This window comes from Ranitomeya imitator, chromosome 9 (genome assembly GCF_032444005.1).
Source record: "Ranitomeya imitator isolate aRanImi1 chromosome 9, aRanImi1.pri, whole genome shotgun sequence".
Lineage (NCBI taxonomy): Eukaryota > Metazoa > Chordata > Amphibia > Anura > Dendrobatidae > Ranitomeya > Ranitomeya imitator.
Window position 1 is genome coordinate 25982638 of NC_091290.1, and position 24446 is coordinate 26007083.

The following is a 24446-nucleotide window of genomic DNA, read 5'->3' on the forward strand; positions in this document are numbered from 1 at the left end:
TATCGCCTACTCCCCGATGCCCTCGTCATTTGTAAAAGAGGTAAAACAAACAAACTACTATTCCCTGTCTGAGGGCACCGCCAGCATAAGAAAGTTCTCCTGCCCGCAGTGCCGTCTTGACAGGGAATAGGAATTCACGGCCGGTGAACTTACTTCACCTTTCTGACGTCCGTGCAAGCACCGTGGGAAAACTTCCCACGGCGTTCGCACCGATGTCACATAGGTGGAGTGAGTTCATTGGCCGTGAATTCCTATTCCCTGTCAAGACTGCACTGCGGGCAGGAGAACTTTCTTATGCTGGCAGTGCCCTCAGACAGGGAATAACCGTTCACACAGAGACACTCTATGCAGCCGGCCATCTAGATGTAGCAGAACTGGACCCGTCGTGGGACAAATGGATTTACAGCATCTCTGCGGAAAAGTGAGGAATACTGTTGTTTAGGGGGAAGTTACCTCTTTTACAGATGACGAGGGCATCGGGGAGTTGGCGAAGTCGTAAGTATGGTTTAATTAAGAATATTAAAGGAGTCTGTGTCTTTCTTTCAATTGAAGGACTTTTTTCTGGGTGTCCATGTTTTCTTACAATGTGACTATGGGGTTAGCAATGGGGGCATCTTAATGATGCCTCTCCATTACTAACCTTGGGGCTTGATGTCACCTGACAGTGACATCAACCCCCCCCCCCACACACACACACATTATTACCCCACTTGCCACCGCTACAGAGCAAGCGGGAAGAGCGAGGCAAAGTGCCAGAACCTTCCTGGGGTGGCTGAGATCTGATGTTTTTAGCCTGGGGGGGAGCCAGTATCTGTGGCCCCTTCCTATTCTATTCTAACCTGTCAGTGTGATTTTACTGTATGCGCACATGAATTGCCAGCTTTTCTTCTATCTAATAAATATATATTGTTCGTGTTTTGACGAATATTTATTTGAAAACTATGTATAAATGACAGAATTGCTGTATGTAAAAGCTCATTTTAAAATCGCATTTCAGTCAGATATAAATCGGTTGATAGGTGTGAAAAATTATATTGTAGTCACATGACGCTTGAATTACACTTGTGCGACTCTCGGCAAGGAGACACGGACCGATTTTACATACGGTAAGTGTGACGCCGGCCTTACATTCAATAGATCAACCACTACAACTGCTCTTACAGAAAAGAATCCAGTCTGTGATGATGGTGAAATGTGTTTCCTCTGGTCGCAGAGGATGTGCTTTACTCATAATTACAGGCCCAGGTATTAAAAAATCCTCCTGCGCTTCACCATTTTTCGTTCAAATTTTTTTCAGGCATCTTGTGATTCTGCCTTGGCAGCAGCTGTCTGGCACTGGTAGTATCTCCTGGTCCCTTTGTCCAACTCTCACCAGAGATGGGTGAGATAGGTCAGCGCCCCCACCCTAATGTATAGTCACAAGGTGTCTTTTTTTTTTTTTTTTTTTTTTTTGTAGTTTTCTTTACAGGTTCAAACACAAGGATGATGGGGGATGTAGATGACTGGTGGCAAGAGTGAGGGAGGAAGTAGCTGTATGGACACCACCCACCACCCTGCACTGCAGGGACAGGACACCACCCTCCACTGTAGGGACAGGACACCACCCTGCACTGTAGGGACAGGACACCACCCTGCACTGTAGGGACAAGGATGTGACAACTCCGAGATCTTCTCGCTGCCGTGAAACTTATTTTACGTTCCCTTCCTTCATTCTTAATTGACAAGTTCTGCCTCATCCACAAATCTAAATACCGCTCTCCGCATCCCCTGGTATGTTTCAGATAATATACCACGGGATCGCACATTCATCATCTCGCTCGCCCCACATTGCTCTTATCTTATTAATTACACAGGTCTGCAAAAAAAATTTTTTCAAGACCTGTTTTGGTTATTCCACGTAATCTTTGTTTTTAAGCGTGCTGAATCTGAAAATGACCTCCGTTTTGTCATAGGACATCACGCTTTCTGACAATTTAAGTAACTATGTTAAACAAGACAATACCTCAAAATAAATGAAAATAGACTCATAAAATTTATTTTTTTATTACAAATGTTTCATGAGAATCATTTTTTAACTGCAATGATCTCACTAAGGCTACGTTCACACTAGCGTTGCGCCGCCCTGCGTCGGCGACACAACGCGCGACGCACGAAAAAACGCGCACAAACGCACGCAAAAACGCGCGCGTTTTGCGACGCGTGCGTCGTTTTTTGACGAGAATCGGACGCACAGAAAATGCAACTTGTTGCATTTTCTTGCGTCCGACGCTAGCGTCGTAAACGACGCAAGTGTCAAAAAACGCCACCCAAAAAACGCACGCGTCCCCTATGTTAAACATAGGGGCGCGTCGCCGGCGCAACAGCGACGCACATTGGCGGAACGCCAATGTGAACGTAGCCTAACACACACTAACATCGATTCTTCTTCCCTGTGAGGCTTCTCTTGGTACATTTACGCTTGTGAGGAGCATCTGGAAGGTCTCTGAAGCGTCCAGCAGTAGTTTGCCATCATTCTAATGCTCCATCTTCCCTGGTATCTTCTTTCCATCTCTTTAATGTCCTGATGGAATCGTTCACTTTGCTCTTCACTCTCAGCTCCCAAATTTTCAGGAAAGTTGTCAAGGTGGGAATGGAGGAAATGCACTTTCAAACTCATCAGGCGACATAAAGCTTGAAATGCTTTCAGCGATTTTTTTTGTAGTCTTGGTATTGTATATCTTCAATGCATTGATGTGAATTAATTAATAGTAATTTTGACTTTCAAAACCCTAAGATAAAAAAAAAAAATACCACAAATTTAGAAAAATATACTAAATTTGAAGAGAATTTTGCATTTTGTGCCAAATCCTGACGTCCAGGATTTTTTTCAATGTTTTTCGTTTTCAGCGCACCAAAATACATGGAAATTAGATAATAATAATCAAACTGCTTTTTAGTCGCAGACCTGTGTTATCAGATATAATCACCATTCTGGCGCATGTAAATCACTGATACGAGGGGCGGGAAGCAGAGAGAAGCCTGAAGGTCAGACTCTGGGGTATTGCATTAGTGACCCCAAGTATTAGTCACATAAACTTAAACCTTCTAATGTTTGTTACTATTTTCAAAAACTTTTTTTTTTTCATCTACGTCTTAGAATTGGGGTAAATACATCAGCAATGCAAGTTTCCTTCTTGCCCTGATTGTGTGTTATAATGTATCATTCTGGGGTCCAGGCTGGATACAATGATAACAACTGGCAGCAGAACCCCTGGCTGTTTACTTGGCAGCACTTGATACATTGGCACTGGTAGAGCCATATGCAGGGCATGTAATAAATAGCTCTTCAGGACAGATTCATTGGCCTAACATGTCAACTTTATATTGCTTAAAGGGTTTGTCCACTATGACAACCCCGTCTCAATCACCATGTTTGCCCCCTTATAAAATAACACTTATATTCACCTCCGGTGCAGACACTGCTCAATGCAGTCGGCGCCAACTTACCCAGGGATGGCGTAACATTATGTCACGCCATCCCTGTGCCCAATCATCACTGACTTCACCCCTCTCCTTTGGATGAAGATGAATCTGACATCATGAAGAAGTGAGAGAGGAGCCGCAGTTGTCACTTTTACAATGCGTGATTTGTCTGGCCACAGGGGACATGAAGTTAGCGCTGAATGGGCTCAGGAATGGCGTAACATAACAGTTATGCAATCCCTGGGGGACGCAGACCTGACAATCACTGATACATCATTGGTAATGGAGTTGAGAATAGATGTTGTTATTTTACTGGAGGCATACATTCTGATTGAGAGAGGGTTGTCCGAGTAGTGGACACAACCTCTTTTGTACTAACGGGTCGGTAATTCGCTATTGATGGAGCTTTTTCAGCAATGCTCGAGCAGAGCTGGATCGCTCTTTTTGAAAAGCAGTAGCGCTAAAGTCGCCTGGTCCCTTTAATAGATAAAGGATCTATTTTCCAGGCAGCCTGCGCCTTTCCAACCACCGGCGTTCATTAGTTTATGGCATAATCCACGATGCGTTTTCAAACTTGACAGCGCCGATCAATAGGAACCGTTACTTAGCGTTAAGCACACGGTATGATTTCCCTGTATGATTACATGTTCCTAATGACAATCCCCATCGTCCTCCCGGGACTTGTAAGAGAAAATTAAAATCCAGCGGTTACCGGAGCCGCATCTGATTCATTCCCCCTCTAACGATGTTATCAGCAGCTGCCATCTTTTAGCTGCACATATGCTGCGGTTCGGGGACTCGGCCGCGCTTTGCCTATCACGCGGCGGGATTGCTCTTATCTTTCGGCAGTGATGGCGCGTGCGTCGGGATTACTGATAGTAACACCTGCTCGGCCCTCGCCCGTGCCGCTGATTTACTGCTAGTTAACGTGGCTTCTCGCTTTTAGATTGCACAACGGCTTTCTCTTGGCGTTGATTAAATATTCGGTGCACACAGCGAGCGCCGTTCTCCGGGACGGAACACTTGTCTTGCGTTGGACCATCTGTTACGTTAGAGCCTTTTAAATTATTCACAAATCTGAACATGACACAAAGTAACAAAACAGAAAAAAGTGTCTCAACTTAATGTATAAGAGCTCGGATCAGTATAACTGCTCTGGGCCGGGTATCATGGAGGACACTGGATTCTGCGCCATCTGTTTGTGATCAACCCTGGGCCCCAAGTTTCTTGTCCTTCAGTTCTGGATCTGGAATGTTTGATTTGCAGGACCTTTGACCAGCGGCCACATTGGTTGTATGGGCAGAGAACCCTTGAACCTCCTCCTATCTGCCAAGATCCCCGATGCCGCTTCAGATGTGTTTGTCCAGCTCTAGATGGTTGTTGCAGCATGACAGATACATGACATTCTGCGGGGTCTTGTAACCGGAAGAAGTGTTCAAGGGTCTTGCCCGATGACCAGGGTCCTGCAAATCTTCTCTCCACACTGTAATACATTAGATTTCTGAACCATGCTTCAGCCGATCATTCCACCTACCACTATCTCGTCTGAGCATCCCATAAACTGGTGCTCATTTGGTGAATTGCTGCTGTGCTCTGTTACGGTTAAGTTGCCGGCCCATGTTTGATTTTGCAGGTTTCTCATAGAAAACCACGCTATTTGCAAAATTTGGACATGCCCAAATGCCTTCACTACCAATCATTAGTTGGCTGGCGGCCCTGTTATTAGCTCGTCAGGTGAACCCATTGATCTTGAAGGTCTCCACCAACACTTGTCATTACTGATCTGTTCACTGGATGCAATATCATCACCCATATTTCCTGAGCCCACTCACCCTGTATCTGTCTTTCATTATGTTTTTTTTCTCTGTTCCCTGCATATTTCTCACCTTAATTCCTTGATGCTAACAAACAGTTAGCTTCTTCTGTCCATTTAGATGTGACTATCTCCTGTTTGCATTTCCCTTCTGACTTCTAATTGTCCCCTCCTGTGTGTGATTTTCCTCCTTGCTGCCTCTCCCTCCTGATAAAACCTGGCTTATTATCTGAGCACTTAGTTTGGTATAAATTGAGTGTCATAAGTCTGTCTCTGTAAGAATGTCTCTTTAAGTATGCTGCAGAAATAATACCAGAAATAGAACCACAAGAGAACACTAGGTAGAACTAACCGCTGTAAGTAAATGTACTAAACTTTTCTCCTTCCTCCACACTTACTCACATCATGCTGATGATAAATGCTCCAATAGTTTGGGCTCCATAAATCCTCACTCTCACTGCTGGCAACATATCTCTCAATCCTGCCCCTCACAGCTCTTACCTACCATTACTACACCCTCCTACTGCTCCCAACACAATGTAAACACCCGAAATCTCGCCCACTTAAAATCCGTGCCCTTGGTGCCCACCACCCTGCTCCCTCTCTCTGGATCACTATGGAATGCCCACTCTGTCTACAATAAACCATGTGATTCACAACCTCTTTTCCTCTCATAAATTTTCTTTCCTGGGCCTCAACAAAACATGGCTGACACACTATGACACAGCCTCCCCTGCTTCACTATGTTATGGAGGCCTCCACTTCAACAACACTCCTCATTCTGCTAAAACACATAGTGGAGGAGTGGGCCTTCTCTTTTCTTCCAGCTGTACCTTTGGCACAATCCCTCCTCTACCCTCCCCTATTCTCCCCTCTTTTGAAGTCCACTCTGTCCACACCTACTCTCCCTCCAACCTCCAAGTGGCCGTCATATACCCACCTTCGGGCCCGACCACTGCCTTTATTGACCAATTCTCTACTTGTCTTCTACACTTTCTCTCTGCTGACATTCTCATCATCATCATGGGTGACTTCAACATCCCCATTGACACCCACCAGTCGGCAGCCTCCAAACTCCTGTCGCTCACTTCATCTTTGGAACTTACTAAGTGGTCCTCCTCAGCCACCCTCACAGACGGACACACATTAGACCTGGTCTTCACCTGTCTCTGCTCCCTATCTAACTTCACAACCTCCCTCTCCCTCTGTCTACCATCTACTCACACTCTCATCCCTGTCCTCCTCACCGGTCACCCATGTCCACCAACTTGCGCACCCCAGCAGAAACCTTGCACATCTAGACACTCGCACACTCTCTGACTCTGTTCTACCACTGTCCTCCGTATCTTCACTCCACGTCCCTGCCACTAGTTTCTACAATGCCACTCTTGCATCGGCAATTATTATTATTATTATTATACATTTTTATAGCGCCATTTATTCCATGGCGCTTTACATGTGAATACGGGGCAAATATAGACAAATACATTAAACATGAGCAGATAACAAGGCACACGAGTACATAAGGAGGGAGGACCCTGCCCGCGAGGGCTCACAGTCTGCAGGGGGTGGGTGAGGATACACTAGGAGAGGGAAGAGCTGGCTGTGCGGCTGTTCAGTAGGTTGAGGATCACTGCAGGCTGTAGGCTTGTCGGAAGAGATGAGTCTTCAGGTTCTTTTTGAAGGTTTCTATGGTAGGCACGAGTCTGATGTGTTGGGGTAGAGAGTTCCAGAGTATGGGGGAAGCACGGGAGAAGTCTTGGATGCGGTTATGGGAAGAAGAGATGAGAGGGGAGTAGAGAAGGAGGTCTTGGGAGGATCGGAGGTTGCGTGTAGGTAGGTACCGGGAGACCATGTCACAGATGTATGGAGGAGACAGGTTGTGGATGGCTTTGTATGTCAGTGTGATGGTTTTGAACTGGAGTCTCTGGGCGATAGGAAGCCAGTGAAGGGCTTGACACAGGGGAGAGGCTGGGGAACAGGTGGATTAGTCGGGCAGCAGAGTGTAGGATGGATTGGAGCGGTGCCAGAGTGCTGGAGGGGAGTCCAGAGAGTAGGAGGTTGCAGTAGTCGAGGCGGGAGATGATAAGGGCATGCACTAGCGTTTTTGCAGTGTTGCGGTCAAGGAAAGCACGGATCCGGGCAATCAACTCACTCGTCCCAGTCATGCATAGCAGAGTGCGTCAAATCAATAAAAAACCCTGGCACAATAACATCACTAAAAGCTTCAGCAAGTATCCAGAATTGCAGAACGGCGTTGGAAGAAAACTCTTTCGCAAGATGATTTCACTTCACCTCATTCAAACAAGCAACACTCGCTTAAAAATCTGCTCTCACGTCTGCTAAACAGGCCTACTTCACAACCCTCGTATCTTCCTTATCCAGCAACCCCAAACAGTTGAACAACACTTTTAACTCCCTCCTCCACCCACCACTGCCCTCTCAGACTTACCTAATCTCTGACGAGGATTTTGCCACGATGTTCAAAAAGAAGATAGACTAAACAAGGCAAGTCTTTGTTGTCCGACCACCACAACCCTTTTGTATGTCAGACCAATGCCCTAGCCCCAAAAATTCCTTCTCCAAAATCACTTAAGGAGAGCTTGCTCATCTTCTCTCCAAATCACACCTCACCACTTGTGCACTAGACCCTATCCCATCTCCTCCCCAAACTCACCACCACACTTATCTCATCCCTAACCCATCTTTTCAACCTATCGCTAACTTCTGGCACCTTCCCTTCTGCTTTCAAACATGCCACAATCACACCTATCCTCAAAAAGCCATCCCTTGACCCGAGCGCTATGTCCAGCTATTGCCCCATATCTTTGCTCCTATTTGCTTCCAAACTCCTGGAGCAGCACGTCCACGCTGAACTTTCCTGCCTCTTCTCATCTAACTCGCTCTTCGCCAACCTACAATCTGGCTTCCGTCCCCACCATTCCACTGAGACTGCCCTGGACAAACTTACTAACGACTTACTTACAGCCAAAGCTAACAGACCATTCTCTATGCTCCTCCTTCTAGACCTGTCCTCTGCCTTTGACACAATTGACCACTGCATCCTACTACATATCCTATTTTCCTTTGGTGACAAAGACCTTGCCCCATCTTGGATCTCCTCATACCTTACCAACCGCACATTTAGCGTTTCCTACTCCCATACTACCTCTTCATCTCGCCCCCCTCTCTGTTGGTGTCCCTCAAGGCTCTGTCCTAGGACCCCTTCTATTCTCAATCTATGCCTTTGGACTGGTACAACTCAAAGTCCTATGGCTTCTAGTACCATCTATATGCCGATGACACTCAGATCTACCTCTCTGGCCCAGATGTCACCTCTCTTCTGACCAGAATCCTAGAGTATCTATCCGCCATATCTTCCTTCTTCTCCTCTCGCTTCATCAAGCTCAATGTGGACAAATCTGAGTTAATTGAGGAAAGATAATCTCACATTTCTTCCCTACCTGACCTATCTATCACAATAAATGACATCACAATTTCCCCTGTCCCGGAAATGCACTGCCTCGGAGTAACGAATGCTTAACTCTGCTTTGTCCTTCAAAATGCACATCCAAGCTATCGCCACCTCCTGTCGCCTCCAGCTCAAAAATATTTCGAGAACCCGTCCTTTCCTCAACCCTCACTCTACCAAAATGCTTGTGCATGCCCTAATCCTCTCCTGCCTCGACTACTGCAACATCCTCCTCTGTCTTGGTGTGTCAAGAGGTACTGTCTCCAAAGTAATGACTGCGTTTGAAAGAGAAGGAAAAACGTCTGCAGCAAAGCACAGGTCCGGCCGAAAGTCAAAGTTGACTGAGCGAGACCGTCTGACTCTAAAGCGAATTGTGAGAGAGGATCGCAAGACCACGGCTCCGAAAATCACTGCTGAGCTCAATGAACACCACCAAAACTGTTCATCAGGACCTGCACAAATCTGGATTCCAAGGAAGAGCTGCAATTAGAAAACTGCTGCTCTCAATGACAAATGTTTCCAAGCGTTTAGAGTGGTGTAGAAACCTCCAGAATTGGTCCCTCGAGGAGTGGAAACATGTGATATTCTCAGACGAATCATCGTTTACCCTATTTCCGACCTCCGGCCGAGTGTACGTTTGGAGACAGCCGAAAGAAGCATTCCATCCAGACTACCTTCTCCCAACCGTAAAACATGGCGGAGGTTCTGTGATGATCTGGGGGGCTATTTCATGGAGATCCGCCGGGCCAATGATATCCCTTCATGGAAAAATTAACAACCGAGATTATTTAGGCATTTTGGGCGACCAAGTGCATCCAATGGTCCCCAGAGGGGAACACCATCTTTCAGGATGATAATGCAACAATTCATACAGCTAGAATCGTTATAGCATGGCACGAGGAACATTCTAATGAAGTTGAGCATCTCATCTGGCCCCCACAATTTATGGTTGATTTTAGAGATTCAAGTTAGGCTACTTTCACACTAGTGTCGGAATCTCCCCGTCGCAATGCGTTGGGCAGAGATTCCGACTCTAGCGTTTGACGCACTGCACAACGGGTGCAGCGGATGCATTTCTCCGGCGCATCCGCTGCCCCATTGTGAGGTGCGGGGAGGTGAGGGCGGAGTTCTGGCCGCGCATGCGCGGTCGGAAAAAGCGGTCCGTCAGGAGCAAAAAACATTACATTTAACGTTTTTTGCTCCCGGCGGTCCGCCACAACACGGCGCAACCGTCGCACGACGGTTGCGATGTGTGGCAAAGCATCGCAATGCGTCGCGAATGTTAATCTATGGGGCAAAAACGCATCCTGCAAACAACTTGCATTGCGACGTCTGGCAAAAAACGCCAGTGTGAAAGTAGCCTTAGACGTCTTAGATTTCTGCCGCCATCGTCGCTCAAAGAACTGGAGGGTGTTTTAACTGCAGAATGGGCTAAAATTCCTTTGGAAACAATTCACACATTGTATGAATCCAAACCTCGCAGAATTGAGGCTGTAATCGCCGCAAAAGGTGGACCTACTCCATATTACTCCCAACTTTTGTTGACGTTTCCAGGTGTTTCCATTATTTTGTCCAACCCCTGTGTGTATATGTGTGTATCTATGTGTGTATCTATGTGTGTGTGTGTGTGTGTGTGTGTGTGTGTGTGTGTGTGTGTGTGTGTATATATATATATATATATATTTTTTTTTTTTTTTTTTTCATTTTTTAAACTTCACAACTGATGTATCTGCCTAAAACATCTGGAAACCCCAAACGTCGCCCACAATGAGGGGGGAAAAAACCACAGGCCGACACAAGTGCAGAGTTTTTAATGGAACCCAACTTAAGTTTGAAAAATAAAATGAACAATCCTTTTAAAAGCAGAAAGTTTAAGAAAAGAAAAATTCCAAACGTTTTACAGTAAAATTTGCACAATTTTTAGTTATAAATAATTGAGGATGTGAGGCGTGTTGATCCACGAGTCGTCCCATTGCTGCCACGTGTCCCATTTCGTGGCCGGGATCTTGTATATAGGAAAGACACGTGTGATCAGATTTGACCACCTTCTGGTGCCGGGATCTGGGGCTCGGATGTTCCTCAGGGTCAGTTCGGATAGAGAGAGAAACGCAAATGACCAGAAACACAGAGCGCAAATACCATCCAGCGCGCAGCCGGGTGAGCAGTAACTGACCAGGTTCAGCTCCATTGGTTCTGCAGCTTAAGGCTTCATTCACACGTCCGGTTTTCACATCCATGTTCTGTTCATCTTTTGCATGGGTAGAACATGTACCCATTATCGTCAATGGGTCTGTTAATACGGCCGTGTGTCCGATCAAAAATGGACATCTTTCCCTGATTTTTTTTTTTTTTCCTTCATGGATCAAAATTGCCCATCCAAGGCTGAGTCCTTAAAAATCACCGACTGTGTACAGTCTGTGATTAGTATTCTAGCAAGTAGGAGAAGCTTTGCATTTTTTTCCCCCACCAGTGAAAAATCACTTGTTAATAATGGTCCCGTTTTTTGTGGCATACCAGAAAAATCACTGACCTGTGAATGAGGCCTAATGAATGTTACAAATCCTATTCTCCAGTCACATCAAGAGCTGTAATCACTGTTCTGCTAGGTCTCCTGTTCACTCGTGTTATTTGCTGCCCCCTGCTGGTTCAGTTCATAGAGCCCACGCTGCAAATTGTCAGAAGATTACATGGGATAGGATTAGAGGCAGCAGTCAGTACCACACATGATGGTCTTAGATACATACTCAGCAGAGGTCACACATGAAAGCATAAGACAAGTCAGTGTATCTAATCCTGTCGTATTTGATACTGTCAGCTTCTCCTGTGAGATGTGTCACAAGTCAATGCATCTAATCACGGGAGAGGCTTACAGCTGACAGTATTACATAGGATTAGATACAGTGGCTCAGGAGGCTGTATCACCCATGATCAGCTTAGATACATGGACATTCTGTTCTCTGATCATTGGATCGTCAGCTCTTGAGGGCAGAGCGCAGCTCGGTGGGGGACAGTGTAGTACAGGGGCTTTCTCCCCGGACCCCCTCATTAGTATCTGTACTCGTCTCCGTGCTCGGCCCACTCCCCGTGTTATCCATGGACATGGCAGCCTTCCCACCGTGCAGATGGCTCCCGGCTTGTTCTGGATCAGGAGCCCTTCAGACTGGAGGCCGATGGCTGCCCGACAGCTTGTAAACTGCTCCTGACCGTGCTGTAAGCCGCTGCAGAGCACCAGGGGCCTGGAAAGGACCCAAATCCCGCTCGGACCCCACATCTCCAGCCTGGAGCACACAGCTGGCCACATTATGGGACTGCGCCACTTACGTGTGCAAAAAAGAGCGGGGGTCCTACTGCTCAGCGCAGCCCCCCTAGTCCTGTGCACCCTTCAGTGTTATTTATCTGCCATGTATACATTAACCATTAATTGCTCTGCGTTCACATCACTGGTCTCCGATCTGTGGGTTTCCTGCTGCTGCAGAACTTCCCGGTATGCACAAAAGAGTCTGCATCATGTATGTCATGCTGGGACTTGTAGTTGCAGAACAGCTGGAGAATTACAGATTTACCATTGGTGTGTATGTATATGGTATCTCAGGATTACTACAGATAATTGTACAATGGGGAGGGCACCATCATATTAATGGGTTCAACCTGCAGCACGTCATGGAAGTCAACCATTATAAAGACCAGAACCGAGAGACATGTAAAAAGGCCGGGATCACCGGAGAAAATCACACGTTATATTTGTATATACAAAACCACACACAAATGCTAAAAACATTCAAAAGCCCAAAATTACACACAGTGCCCAACATAGATATGTAAATGATTAATGTAAGGCAAAGACAATTGTACATCAGATAACATCACCATATTGTGATTCAAGCCTAGGAAAAACTTGTAATAATCATATATCTTATTCTCCAAGCTAATAAACGATAATGATTGGCACCCAATGTAATTAAATCACCGGTCAGTTTATCAAACAAACACATTATCATAGAGACTGGAGCCAGCAATGTCAGATATTTATGATCCACGATCATTAGCTGCAAGGCTAGGCTACACCAGATGTCCCTTATACTGGTTATCACTGTGTATCTGCCCACAGGACAAGACCCATCAGGCAGTCATAGAGGTGCAGAGTCCGGCTCCTGTTAGTCCAACGCGTGTCGTCACATCTGTGACTTCATTAGGGGCAGGATATGTCGTTATTACAAGTTAATTTTACAACAAATTATTGAGCGCAGCTCTGGAGTATAATACAAGAGGTAACACAGGATCAGTAGTAATGTATGTACACAGTGACTGCACCAGCAGAATAGTGAGTGCAGCTCTGGAGAATAATACAGGATGTAACTCAGGATCAGTAATGTATGTACACAGTGACTGCACCAGCAGAATAGTGAGTGCAGCTCTGGGGTATAATACAGGATATAGCTCAGGATTAGTAATGTAGTGTCTGTACATAGTGACTGCACCAGCAGAATAGTGAGTGCAGCTCTGGAGTATAATACAGGATGTAACTCAGGATCAGTAATGTAATGTATGTACGCAGTGACTGCACCAGTGAGTGCAGCTCTAAAGTATAATACTGAAGTGTATCGACGTGGAGTGATGTAAAGGTTATCACACTTTTGAATTTTTGGGAGTCCTTCTCCTTTAATTCTGCACCCATTTTACCCCTTTCGTACATACTTTGAATAGACTCTAATTTTCTGCTGTAAGATACCCAATTATTTGCTCTGAACACTGTAATAGCCAGTTCCGGGCACGATGGCGTGTGCCAGTCTATGAGCCGCCCCCTTGCCAGGGTAGAGCGTAAATAATTGACGTAGCAGATGGTAATGAAGGTATAATTTGTTTTCTTTGTATAGTAATGTGGATTCGGCCGCGCGGGTGACTGCATTAAACAGGATTTTCATCTCTGCCAGTGATCAATATTGTCATTACATTCTCGGATAAGTCGCGTCTGCCGCGCCGGGGTGACCGCACACGCGCACTATTTGTTATTGGAATGCTTTCCATTGCCAGACGTGTCCGCACAGCGAGAATCCAGCACAGACAAAGATGAATTCCCTGCCCGGGATGTCATTATTTCTAGAAACAGATTGTTCCATTTCTTCTGACAGATTGTGTTTTCCTATATCAGGACGATCTGCGTTCCTCTATAGATTGGGTTTTCCAGCTATTAAAATCATGGGTCCACAGTAGCCAGAAAACCTAATATAGCTTTACTGCCTCTTTGATATTTCAGTCATTTTAAGTCACTTTGCAATGTGAAAAAAAAAAATCGAACAATCTGGAAACCATCAACAAGCAGGCCAGCGGCAGCAACTTTTTTTTTTCCCCCATGTGCATTTCAGAATTTGAAATAATTTGTGGCAACTGTGAAATAACTTAACAAGCAGGGAAATAACAAGAGGAAAGTCAGTAGCTGCCGGGAAACCATCAACAAGTAGCTGCTGATCATATTACCATGGTTTGTGCACTGTATGCTCCACATCTTAGGTTATGTGTATAGCAATGGCGGGATAAGTGGTCGCCGATCTTGACGTACTATTACTTTGGTACTGGGTCTAGATTTTGGACAAGCCTCATGACCGATTTTCTTTTGTGCGTCTCCTAGGTTTGGCAGTGTGGGGGCAGCGTGGAGGTCCTACCGTGCTCCAGGATAGCCCACATAGAAAGGGCGCACAAGCCGTACACAGAGGACCTGACGGCCCACGTCCGGCGGAACGCCCTGCGGGTGGCTGAGGTCTGGATGGACGAGTTTAAGAGTCACGTGTACATGGCTTGGAACATCCCGCAAGAGGTAAGCGCCCACCAGCCAAAATGGAGACTGTTACCAGACGGGTACAGAGGGGGTCCATACACAAACTAGACTGGCACAAGTCCTCAAAGCCCACCTCCCGGGACAGGGAGCCAATTCCATATAGAGAGAAGAACGTAACAAGACTTTGTGATAATCTTGAGAGCGTACATGGTGGCAGGCGAGTGGGTCAGTTTTATAGGTTGTAGAGATCCTGCTAAGCCTGCCCCTATATTATCCCTATATACCTACCCCTCTATATTATCCTGCTAAACCTGCCCGTGTATATTATACCCATATACCTGCCCCTCTATAGTATCCTGCTAAGCCGGCCCCCTGTATTGTGCCACTAAGTCTGTCCTCTATATTACCCTGGTATACCTGCACCTCTATAGTATCCTGGTCCACCTGCCCCTATATTCTCCTGCTAAGCCTGCCCCCTATATTATCGCGCTAATCCTGCCCTTATATTATCCTGGATTACGTACTCCAGAATCCGTCACAAGATCCCACAGTGTACTGCAGGAGCACCAGAACTGTGCGGTTCTGCACGCTGAGCTTTAGCACAAGGCGCCTACAGCGTCACCCACAGGAGAAAGGCTGTAACAGCGGCTGGGAAAGCTTAAATCACAGACGTTAAACCGTTATGATGTGGAAGCGATCGGGCTCCTTTAGCCCAAGAGGTCATCACTATTGAGGGCATTTTTTTAAGGTTTTTGGTGGAATTTCTTCAGCGGCGTTAGGACGACACATGTCCTTTATGTGGAATAATGAAGAAATGATTCATAATTTTATTCAGTTGCTAGCAAATTTGGGTGACGACAGAGGAGTCCAGCAGCAAACTTATAGGGGGGTCCACCAGGCCAGCTTAGAGAGGGAGTTCCTTCAGGCCAGCTTAAACGGGGATCCTCCAGGCCAGCTCACAGAGAGTGAGTTCCCCCAGGCCAGCTCACAGAGAGGGAGTTCCTCCAGGCCAGCTCACAGAGAGGGAGTTCCTCCAGGCCAGCTCACAGAGAGGGAGTTCCTCCAGGCCAGCTCACAGAGAGGGAGTTCCTCCAGGCCAGCTCACAGAGAGGGAGTTCCTCCAGGCCAGCTCACAGAGAGGGAGTTCCTCCAGGCCAGCTCACAGAGAGGGAGTTCCTCCAGGCCAGCTCACAGAGAGGGAGTTCCTCCAGGCCGGCTCAGAGAGGGAGTTCCCCCAGGCCAGCTCACAGAGAGGGAGTTCCTCCAGGCCGGCTCAGAGAAGGAGTTCCCCCAGGCCAGCTCACAGAGAGGGAGCTCCTCCAGGCCAGCTCACAGAGAGGGAGTTCCCCCAGGCCAGCTCAGAGAGGGAGTTCCCCCAGGCCAGCTCAGAGAGGGAGTTCCCCCAGGCCAGCTCAGAGAGGGAGTTCCCCCAGGCCAGCTCAGAGAGGGAGTTCCCCCAGGCCAGCTCAGAGAGGGAGTTCCCCCAGGCCAGCTCAGAGAGGGAGTTCCCCCAGGCCAGCTCAGAGAGGGAGTTCCCCCAGGCCAGCTTAAACAGGGATTTCCTCCAGGCCAGCTCAGAGAGGGAGTTCTCCCAGGCCAGCTTAAAAAGGGGGATCCTCCAGGCCAGCTCAGAGAGGGAGTTCCCCCAGGCCGGCTCAGAGAGGGAGTTCCCCCAGGCCAGCTCAGAGAGGGAGTTCCCCCAGGCCAGCTCAGAGAGGGAGTTCCCCCAGGCCAGCTTAAACAGGGATTTCCTCCAGGCCAGCTCAGAGAGGGAGTTCTCCCAGGCCAGCTTAAACAGGGGGATCCTCCAGGCCAGCTCAGAGAGGGAGTTTCCCCAGGCCAGCTCAGAGAGGGAGTTCCCCCAGGCCAGCTCAGAGAGGGAGTTCCCCCAGGCCAGCTCAGAGAGGGAGTTCCCCCAGGCCAGCTCAGAGAGGGAGTTCCCCCAGGCCAGCTCAGAGAGGGAGTTCCCCCAGGCCAGCTCAGAGAGGGAGTTCCCCCAGGCCAGCTTAAACAGGGATTTCCTCCAGGCCAGCTCAGAGAGGGAGTTCTCCCAGGCCAGCTTAAAAAGGGGGATCCTCCAGGCCAGCTCAGAGAGGGAGTTCCCCCAGGCCGGCTCAGAGAGGGAGTTCCCCCAGGCCAGCTCAGAGAGGGAGTTCCCCCAGGCCAGCTTAAACAGGGATTTCCTCCAGGCCAGCTCAGAGAGGGAGTTCTCCCAGGCCAGCTTAAACAGGGGGATCCTCCAGGCCAGCTCAGAGAGGGAGTTTCCCCAGGCCAGCTCAGAGACGGAGTTCCCCCAGGCCAGCTCAGAGAGGGAGTTCCCCCAGGCCAGCTCACAGAGAGGGAGTTCCCCCAGGCCAGCTCACAGAGAGGGAGTTCCCCCAGGCCAGCTCACAGAGAGGGAGTTCCTCCAGGCCAGCTCACAGAGAGGAAGTTCCCCCAGGCCAGCTTAAAAAGGGGGATCCCCCAGGCCAGCTCAGAGAGGGAGTTCCCCCAGGCCAGCTTAAACAGGGATTTCCTCCAGGCCAGCTCAGAGAGGGAGTTCTCCCAGGCCAGCTTAAACAGGGGGATCCTCCAGGCCAGCTCAGAGAGGGAGTTCCCCCAGGCCAGCTCACAGAGAGGGAGTTCCTCCAGGCCAGCTCACAGAGAGGGAGTTCCTCCAGGCCAGCTCACAGAGAGGAAGTTCCCCCAGGCCAGCTTAGAGAGGGAGTTCCCCCAGGCCAGCTCAGAGAGGGAGTTCCTCCAGGCCAGCTTAAAAAGGGGGATCCTCCAGGCCAGCTTAAAAAGGGGGATCCTCCAGGCCAGCTCAGAGAGGGAGTTCCCCCAGGCCGGCTCAGAGAGGGAGTTCCCCCAGGCCAGCTCAGAGAGGGAGTTCCCCCAGGCCAGCTTAAACAGGGATTTCCTCCAGGCCAGCTCAGAGAGGGAGTTCTCCCAGGCCAGCTTAAACAGGGGGATCCTCCAGGCCAGCTCAGAGAGGGAGTTCCCCCAGGCCGGCTCAGAGAGGGAGTTCCCCCAGGCCGGCTCAGAGAGGGAGTTCCCCCAGGCCGGCTCAGAGAGGGAGTTCCCCCAGGCCGGCTCAGAGAGGGAGTTCCCCCAGGCCGGCTCAGAGAGGGAGTTCCCCCAGGCCGGCTCAGAGATGGAGTTCCCCCAGGCCGGCTCAGAGATGGAGTTCCCCCAGGCCGGCTCAGAGATGGAGTTCCCCCAGGCCGGCTCAGAGAGGGGGTTCCCCCAGGCCGGCTCAGAGAGGGGGTTCCTCCAGGCCAGCTCAGAGAGGGAGTTCCCCCAGGCCAGCTTAAACAGGGGGATCCTCCAGGCCGGCTCAGAGAGGGAGTTCCCCCAGGCCGGCTCAGAGAGGGAGTTCCCCCAGGCCGCCTCAGAGAGGGAGTTCCCCCAGGCCGCCTCAGAGAGGGAGTTCCCCCAGGCCGCCTCAGAGAGGGAGTTCCCCCAGGCCGGCTCAGAGAGGGAGTTCCCCCAGGCCGGCTCAGAGAGGGAGTTCCCCCAGGCCGGCTCAGAGAGGGAGTTCCCCCAGGCCGGCTCAGAGAGGGAGTTCCCCCAGGCCGGCTCAGAGAGGGAGTTCCCCCAGGCCGGCTCAGAGAGGGAGTTCCCCCAGGCCGGCTCAGAGAGGGAGTTCCCCCAGGCCGGCTCAGAGATGGAGTTCCCCCAGGCCGGCTCAGAGATGGAGTTCCCCCAGGCCGGCTCAGAGATGGAGTTCCCCCAGGCCGGCTCAGAGATGGAGTTCCCCCAGGCCGGCTCAGAGAGGGGGTTCCCCCAGGCCGGCTCAGAGAGGGGGTTCCCCCAGGCCGGCTCAGAGAGGGAGTTCCCCCAGGCCGGCTCAGAGAGCGAGTTCCCCCAGGCCGGCTCAGAGAGCGAGTTCCCCCAGGCCGGCTCAGAGAGGGAGTTCCCCCAGGCCGGCTCAGAGAGGGAGTTCCCCCAGGCCGGCTCAGAGAGGGAGTTCCCCCAGGCCGCCTCAGAGAGGGAGTTCCCCCAGGCCGGCTCAGAGAGGGAGTTCCCCCAGGCCGGCTCAGAGAGGGAGTTCCCCCAGGCCGGCTCAGAGAGGGAGTTCCCCCAGGCCGGCTCAGAGAGGGGGTTCCCCCAGGCCGGCTCAGAGAGGGAGTTCCCCCAGGCCGGCTCAGAGAGGGAGTTCCTCCAGGCCGCCTCAGAGAGGGAGTTCCTCCAGGCCGGCTCAGAGAGGGAGTTCCCCCAGGCCGGCTCAGAGAGGGAGTTCCCCCAGGCCGGCTCAGAGAGGGAGTTCCCCCAGGCCGGCTCAGAGAGGGAGTTCCCCCAGGCCGGCTCAGAGAGGGAGTTCCCCCAGGCCGCCTCAGAGAGGGAGTTCCTCCAGGCCGCCTCAGAGAGGGAGTTCCTCCAGGCCGGCTTAGAGGGGATCGTGATTCAGCTTTTCTGGGGTTCTGACTGAATTTCTTTCCAATGATGGTTGAAAAACACAAGATTAACAACCACAAAATCTGAACACGTACTTATATACATTTGTTCAGGTGGAACATTTGCTGCGGTTCTGCGCGATAATCCACCGCCCCGGTGGCTGCAGAGCGCGGCATGTTAGTCCCAGTGGATCATGGCTTCTCCCTATGCTGACTTTCCGTCGGTCACATCCAATCATCTCTCCTTGCTGACAACCATCACAGCTGCTGGGCGAAGGACGGACTCATTTCTCCGCTTTCTCTCTCCTGCAGGACCCCGGCATTGACATAGGTGACATTTCTGAGAGGAAAGCCCTGAGGAAGCGGCTTCAATGTAAGACCTTTCGGTGGTACCTCGTCACAGTGTATCCGGAAATGAGAACCTACTCTGACAACATCGCCTACGGCGTGGTGAGTGGCGTCCGATCCACAGACCCTCTACTTATAGCGCCAGGAGGAACACACGGCTGGCTCCTCCACGATGGAAGACTGACAGGTTCTCTGCAGGATTTAAAGGGATGGTGGATTTTTTTTAAATGTTCTGCGACTTTCTAATAGTCTTTGGGTTTCAATTCGGTCTCGTTTTCAGGATCTCTGCTTGCTGTCAGAATAGGAACATTCATATTTATATCGACAGGCTGAAACCTGTCAAAGCTTAATCGTTCTCACAGCTGAAGCTTTGCTACAGTTGTATTCCATCCCTACATGTAACTATAGTGCACCAAGCTGCAAAACCGCAGGATTTACTGCAAATTGCTGTAAATTAGACTTGTAACCTCAGATGTGTTTTTTTTTTTTTCCCCCAGAGTTCACTGACAGCAAGCGGAGATCTTATAAACGGTGAAAAATTTAAACCGCAGAAGCCCAATATATCATTTTATTTTCTTTATAAAATATATTTTCTCTCTGTCTTAACAATTCACAAAATGTTACAAAAATTACATCTTTTTGGCGTAAACTTTACCTACATTGGCGAACACAAAATAAGCTTAAAAAAGGCGTAAAAGGGAAAGTTACTTTTTGTGCAAAAAAGAAAAGCAATAGGTGCAGAACACTAAAAACGCATCATTATTACAGTATATAGTAGAAATAGCACTCTCCTATGAAACCCAACTTGTGTCCGAGCTTCACAAGACATGGCGGCGTCGGGGCTCCTCGACAATTGTGTTACGGAGGAAGAGGCCGATGGGCGCTGAAACTGTAGCCCCACTGGGGTCACTCAACTTAAATGCCGTTGTCAGAGATTGACAGCAGCATCTGACTGATCAATAAGCAGCGATCAGAGTAGCTCCGGTTGCTGCTGTTAAAGACAGGTGCTGGCTGTATAACACAGCCAGCACCCTGTCTGTACACTGCGAGCTCTGCTCTATGCACCTGCAGTCTCCCTACAATATATTACATCCTGGGGGTCTTTACAGACGTCTTCTACTGCGCTATGGCGGCCATAACCGAGCCCCCGAGGGCCGATTACGAAGATTCCCAGACCTTGCGTTACATAGAAAGTCATACAGACGTCTTCAGCTCAGGCTCGAGAAGGTTCCCATCATTTTCGGAATGAATCACTTCCACTGGTCCTTTACTTAATTGAGCCTGCACAATGTTAAATGGGGGCGATCTGAATGCCCCATTATCTGGTCGTTCATTAGTCCCCGGACATGGCGGATTTATGCATGAAAAAGCTAAACAGAAAGGAGGTGACCGACCTTCCGCCTTGAAGCTAATTTTCACACAGTTTCTGGTCTTCGTTCACTGTGCCCACAGTCACAGGACAAGGTTAAAGTGTCATTCCAGACGGGTCCCAGCCGCGCAGCCGGTAAATCTCTATCTCCTCGCCGGCCGCGCCGCAATCATGTTTCACATTAAAGTCACAATGAGTTTGTTAATCAGACGGGACAATAAATATCTTTTCTTTGCTTGAAGGAGCAGATCCAATTTCTCCGTTCACTTTGTCTTTGATTAATGTCATTTTATACCAATGTGAAAGACGGCGGCGGTGGCCACGGCAGACCCTGTAATCCGCACGTCTACGTGACCCTGGTGCTGATTGTGCAGCATAGACCCATCTGGGCCGATCCTATAGAAAGTGTGCGGAATACTTATCTATTCTTCCACCATGACGGACTGTAAGACTGACGCTGATGCTTTATTGCGCCTGTTTACATGGCATTTGGAAAAAAGCATAACAACGTTGCAGGTGCCATCGCCTGTGCACCATTTTTTGTGACCTATATGGAGGGGATTCGATTATAACCCCGAGTCGTACTTTATGTAATTAACCTAACCGGATGGATCGGTAGAAGGGGTCAGTGTTTGGTTTTAGGAACGTCATTATAGTCTCATGTTTGTTACTATTTTTTTTTTATTTTTGCTTTTCAGCTGCAGAACTCCCTGAAGACAGACCTGTGCCTTGACCAGGGGCCGGACACGGACAACATCCCCATCCTGTACATCTGCCATGGGCTCACGCCACAGGTTCATTACACTGCACGCCTTTCACCACATTTATTATTATTCCCTTTAGACATTTTTTTTTTTGCAATTATTTGAAATGTGCCAAGTGAAAAAGTTGTGCAAACATTTTGATGCAAAATAATGGTATAAATTAGGTGACCGATTTAGGCCAAAGGGGCTTAAGATGCATCATCCACTGCAATAAATCTGGTTAAATATGGTGCATTCTCAGGCTTCATGGCTAAATATTAGGGTGCAGTCAGACGGCCGTATAAATGAGAGCGCAGTGCACGGACTGGCCGGCGGCTGTCCCTACCTGCGGGTGACGGCTTCATGTATTTCTATGCAGCTGTCACGCTCGGGTCGGGAGAGCCGCCGGCCAGTCCATACATTGCATACTGATTCATACAGCCGTCTGATTGTGCCCTTAGGATTAGTAACCCTTTCCCAGTGTACACAGAGCCATGTTCACATGTAGCGTAAATTCAGAATATTTTCTGCTGCATTTTTTGTGCAAAAAAATCGGCTTTTAACAATTCAGGCAAAGTGGATGTGATTTGATGAAAACGCGTGGCCATTGTGCACTTAGAGACGCTTTTGAGCTGTGCAGTTTTTGGAGCAACTTTTTTCCCCCCCGTTTCTACCCCATTGTTTTGGTACCAAAAAAATGCAGAAAAAAAAAAAACTGCAACACAAACACAAAGGAAAAAATGCACTAATCAACATAAATTGATATTTCATGGTGCAGAAAAAGAAAACAAAACCACGTTTTTGCACATGAGCAGGTGGCCTGAGGCTCCATTCACAAGTCCGTTTTCCACAGTTCATGAACGGACCACAGGTCACGTGTCCTGAGATGGCCGGCTCTTATCAGCTTGTATGGCTATTAGTTGGGGTCTGGAGACCGTCGGTGGGTGCAGGGATTGCAGGCTATGAATGGACATGTAAATGCAGCCCGTAGTCACATCTGGTCTCGGGCTGGATTCACACATTACATATTTAGCACTGATTTTTGTTGAGATTTTGCTGCAGATTTAACCCTTTCCTTTGCAACGGCTCAAAATCCAAGCAGATGCTGCACAAAGAATTGACACGCTGCAAATGTAAAAAGAAACACGCACAAAAAAAAGACTTGATTTCCGTGACCCCCCCAAAAAAAGGTTCCACCTTTCCACTTTCCGAGTGCTGAATAATGTTATGTGCGTAAATCGTGGTCACCAAATATGCGACGTGTGAACCTAGCCTTTACTTTCCTCTTTCTCCAGTTTGGCGGATAGTGCAGATCGGCCCCTTCCGATGTTGCATGGTACGGTATATACAGTATAGCGTCCCATATAACACGGGGACTATGCGCATTGCCCCCGCCACCAGATATCCTCCCCTCCCCCGCATTTATTACGGCTCTCCTCCTGCCCCTGGGACCCTCATATGCTCAAGGGTCCACATCTCCATGTGAAGGCCTCTCAACAATAACAATCTTAAGAAGGTTGATGAACATTTAAGCAGGAGATTGAGTGAAAGCCCAGCCCCCGCTGCGACGCCATTCAAGTCCGGGAGCACGCAGGATGGAAGTAACTGAATAATTGCAGCCCAACGATAATAGCCGCGGTTTTTCATTCATAGGGATTAGTCATACGGAGCGAAAAGTCAATCGAGAACAATCAGATGTTTGACGCCTTTCAGTCTCAGTCATTGGGGGGTAAAACCTGACGTTGCCTTTGTATCGAGAAAAACTCCCGCCGACATTTCAAACCCGCAGGAGTGAGGAGACTGACACTTCAATTCAGCTTTGCATAATAACAATCCTTACATAGAATGTACTTCTTAAAGGGAAAGTATTTTATCACCTAAAACTATTCCTAGGTTATAGTTATTCTCCATAATTAGAGCAAGGTAGCTCCCATTACTGGATGAACCTCCCAACCACAAATAGTGCAAGTTTCTCCATTAGAGGTGGCGCTATTGCATTGGTTTCTATGGAATGCATTTACCGCTGCCACAGTGGTGAAAAGCGGTACTGCAGCCAACAATGCAATAATTTCCAGATGTATGTTCTTTCTCTGTCTTAAAATACACATTTGTTAGACAAGTGGTATCAATTCACATATGGCTATTTTGGGGGGTCTGGATACCCACAGGGATTGCAGTCTGTGAATATATTCACCATCTGATACAGTTGCATCTGTCCCTTGAAATAAACAATTATGTGATGTGCACATGTTGCAGGCTGCAGACACGTGTAGCAGGCGACTCTCCCCTCCCCCGCTGCCATCTCATCCTCTACTGTGAAGCATCCATCAATTTTTAATACAGATGTAACTGATGTGATAAAACGGGAGCCGATCAATAGCCGCCACCGGCGAGGTGAAAGAGCCCAGTAACGTGGATCGAGGACGACATGATTGGCTCCTACATCTGCTCCTCTCTGGTTATGTAGAATGAATAAAAGGGGGGAAAAGTGTCTTAAGGGGGAAGTGTTACATAATAGCCCCAGAGGGTTGTAGAGAATATAGATTTCTTGTTTTAGGCCTTTGTGCCGTCTTTCTCCAATATTTTATATCTAATTCATTCTCTCTCTCTCTCTCTCTCTCTCTCTCTCTCTCTATTGCATTTTTCTTGCTTTATGTACTTTTTTTGCACTTCCAAATGCAATTTACCTATGTTGTTTCTTTCCTCAGACTCCTCAAAAGAAGTCTGAAGGGTAAAACAAACAACAAAACCACAGTTTAGCATAGACTTTAAACAGTGCTTTTAACAAACTTTACATCAATCAAAACAAATAAGAAACTTAATAATATATTTCAAACAGAGAAATAAGCTTCTTTCTCCACTTATGAGCCCCTTCTTTCCCGCTGCCTCCGGCACTCACCATCCATGCTCAGAAAACAGCTCCACTCTGTCAAAGACATACTGATAGGGAATTTAGATTGTGAGCGCCATCGGGGACAGTGATAATGTCTGTAAAGCGCTGCGGAATATGTTAGCGCTATATAAATAAAGATTATTATTACTATTGGTCAAGACAAGAAGGCCGTTCGCACAGTGCGGGGGTCAGGTTGC

At 48.5% G+C, this 24446-nt stretch overlaps 1 protein-coding gene and 1 long non-coding RNA gene across 2 annotated transcripts in view; one reads left to right on the top strand and one right to left on the bottom strand.

Moving 5' to 3' along the window:
- GALNT18 (polypeptide N-acetylgalactosaminyltransferase 18) overlaps positions 1–24446 on the top strand; it is a 255237-nt gene that overhangs the window by 220113 nt on the left and 10678 nt on the right. The window contains exons 7-9 of the mRNA XM_069739538.1: positions 14374–14559; positions 19209–19346; positions 21312–21407. Coding sequence (XP_069595639.1) covers positions 14374–14559; positions 19209–19346; positions 21312–21407 — 420 coding nt within the window. The remainder of the gene's footprint in view (positions 1–14373; positions 14560–19208; positions 19347–21311; positions 21408–24446) is intronic.
- LOC138649288 (uncharacterized) overlaps positions 2406–24446 on the bottom strand; it is a 247106-nt gene continuing 225065 nt past the window's right edge. The window contains exon 4 of the long non-coding RNA XR_011315285.1: positions 2406–2768. This is a non-coding gene — a long non-coding RNA (uncharacterized lncRNA). The remainder of the gene's footprint in view (positions 2769–24446) is intronic.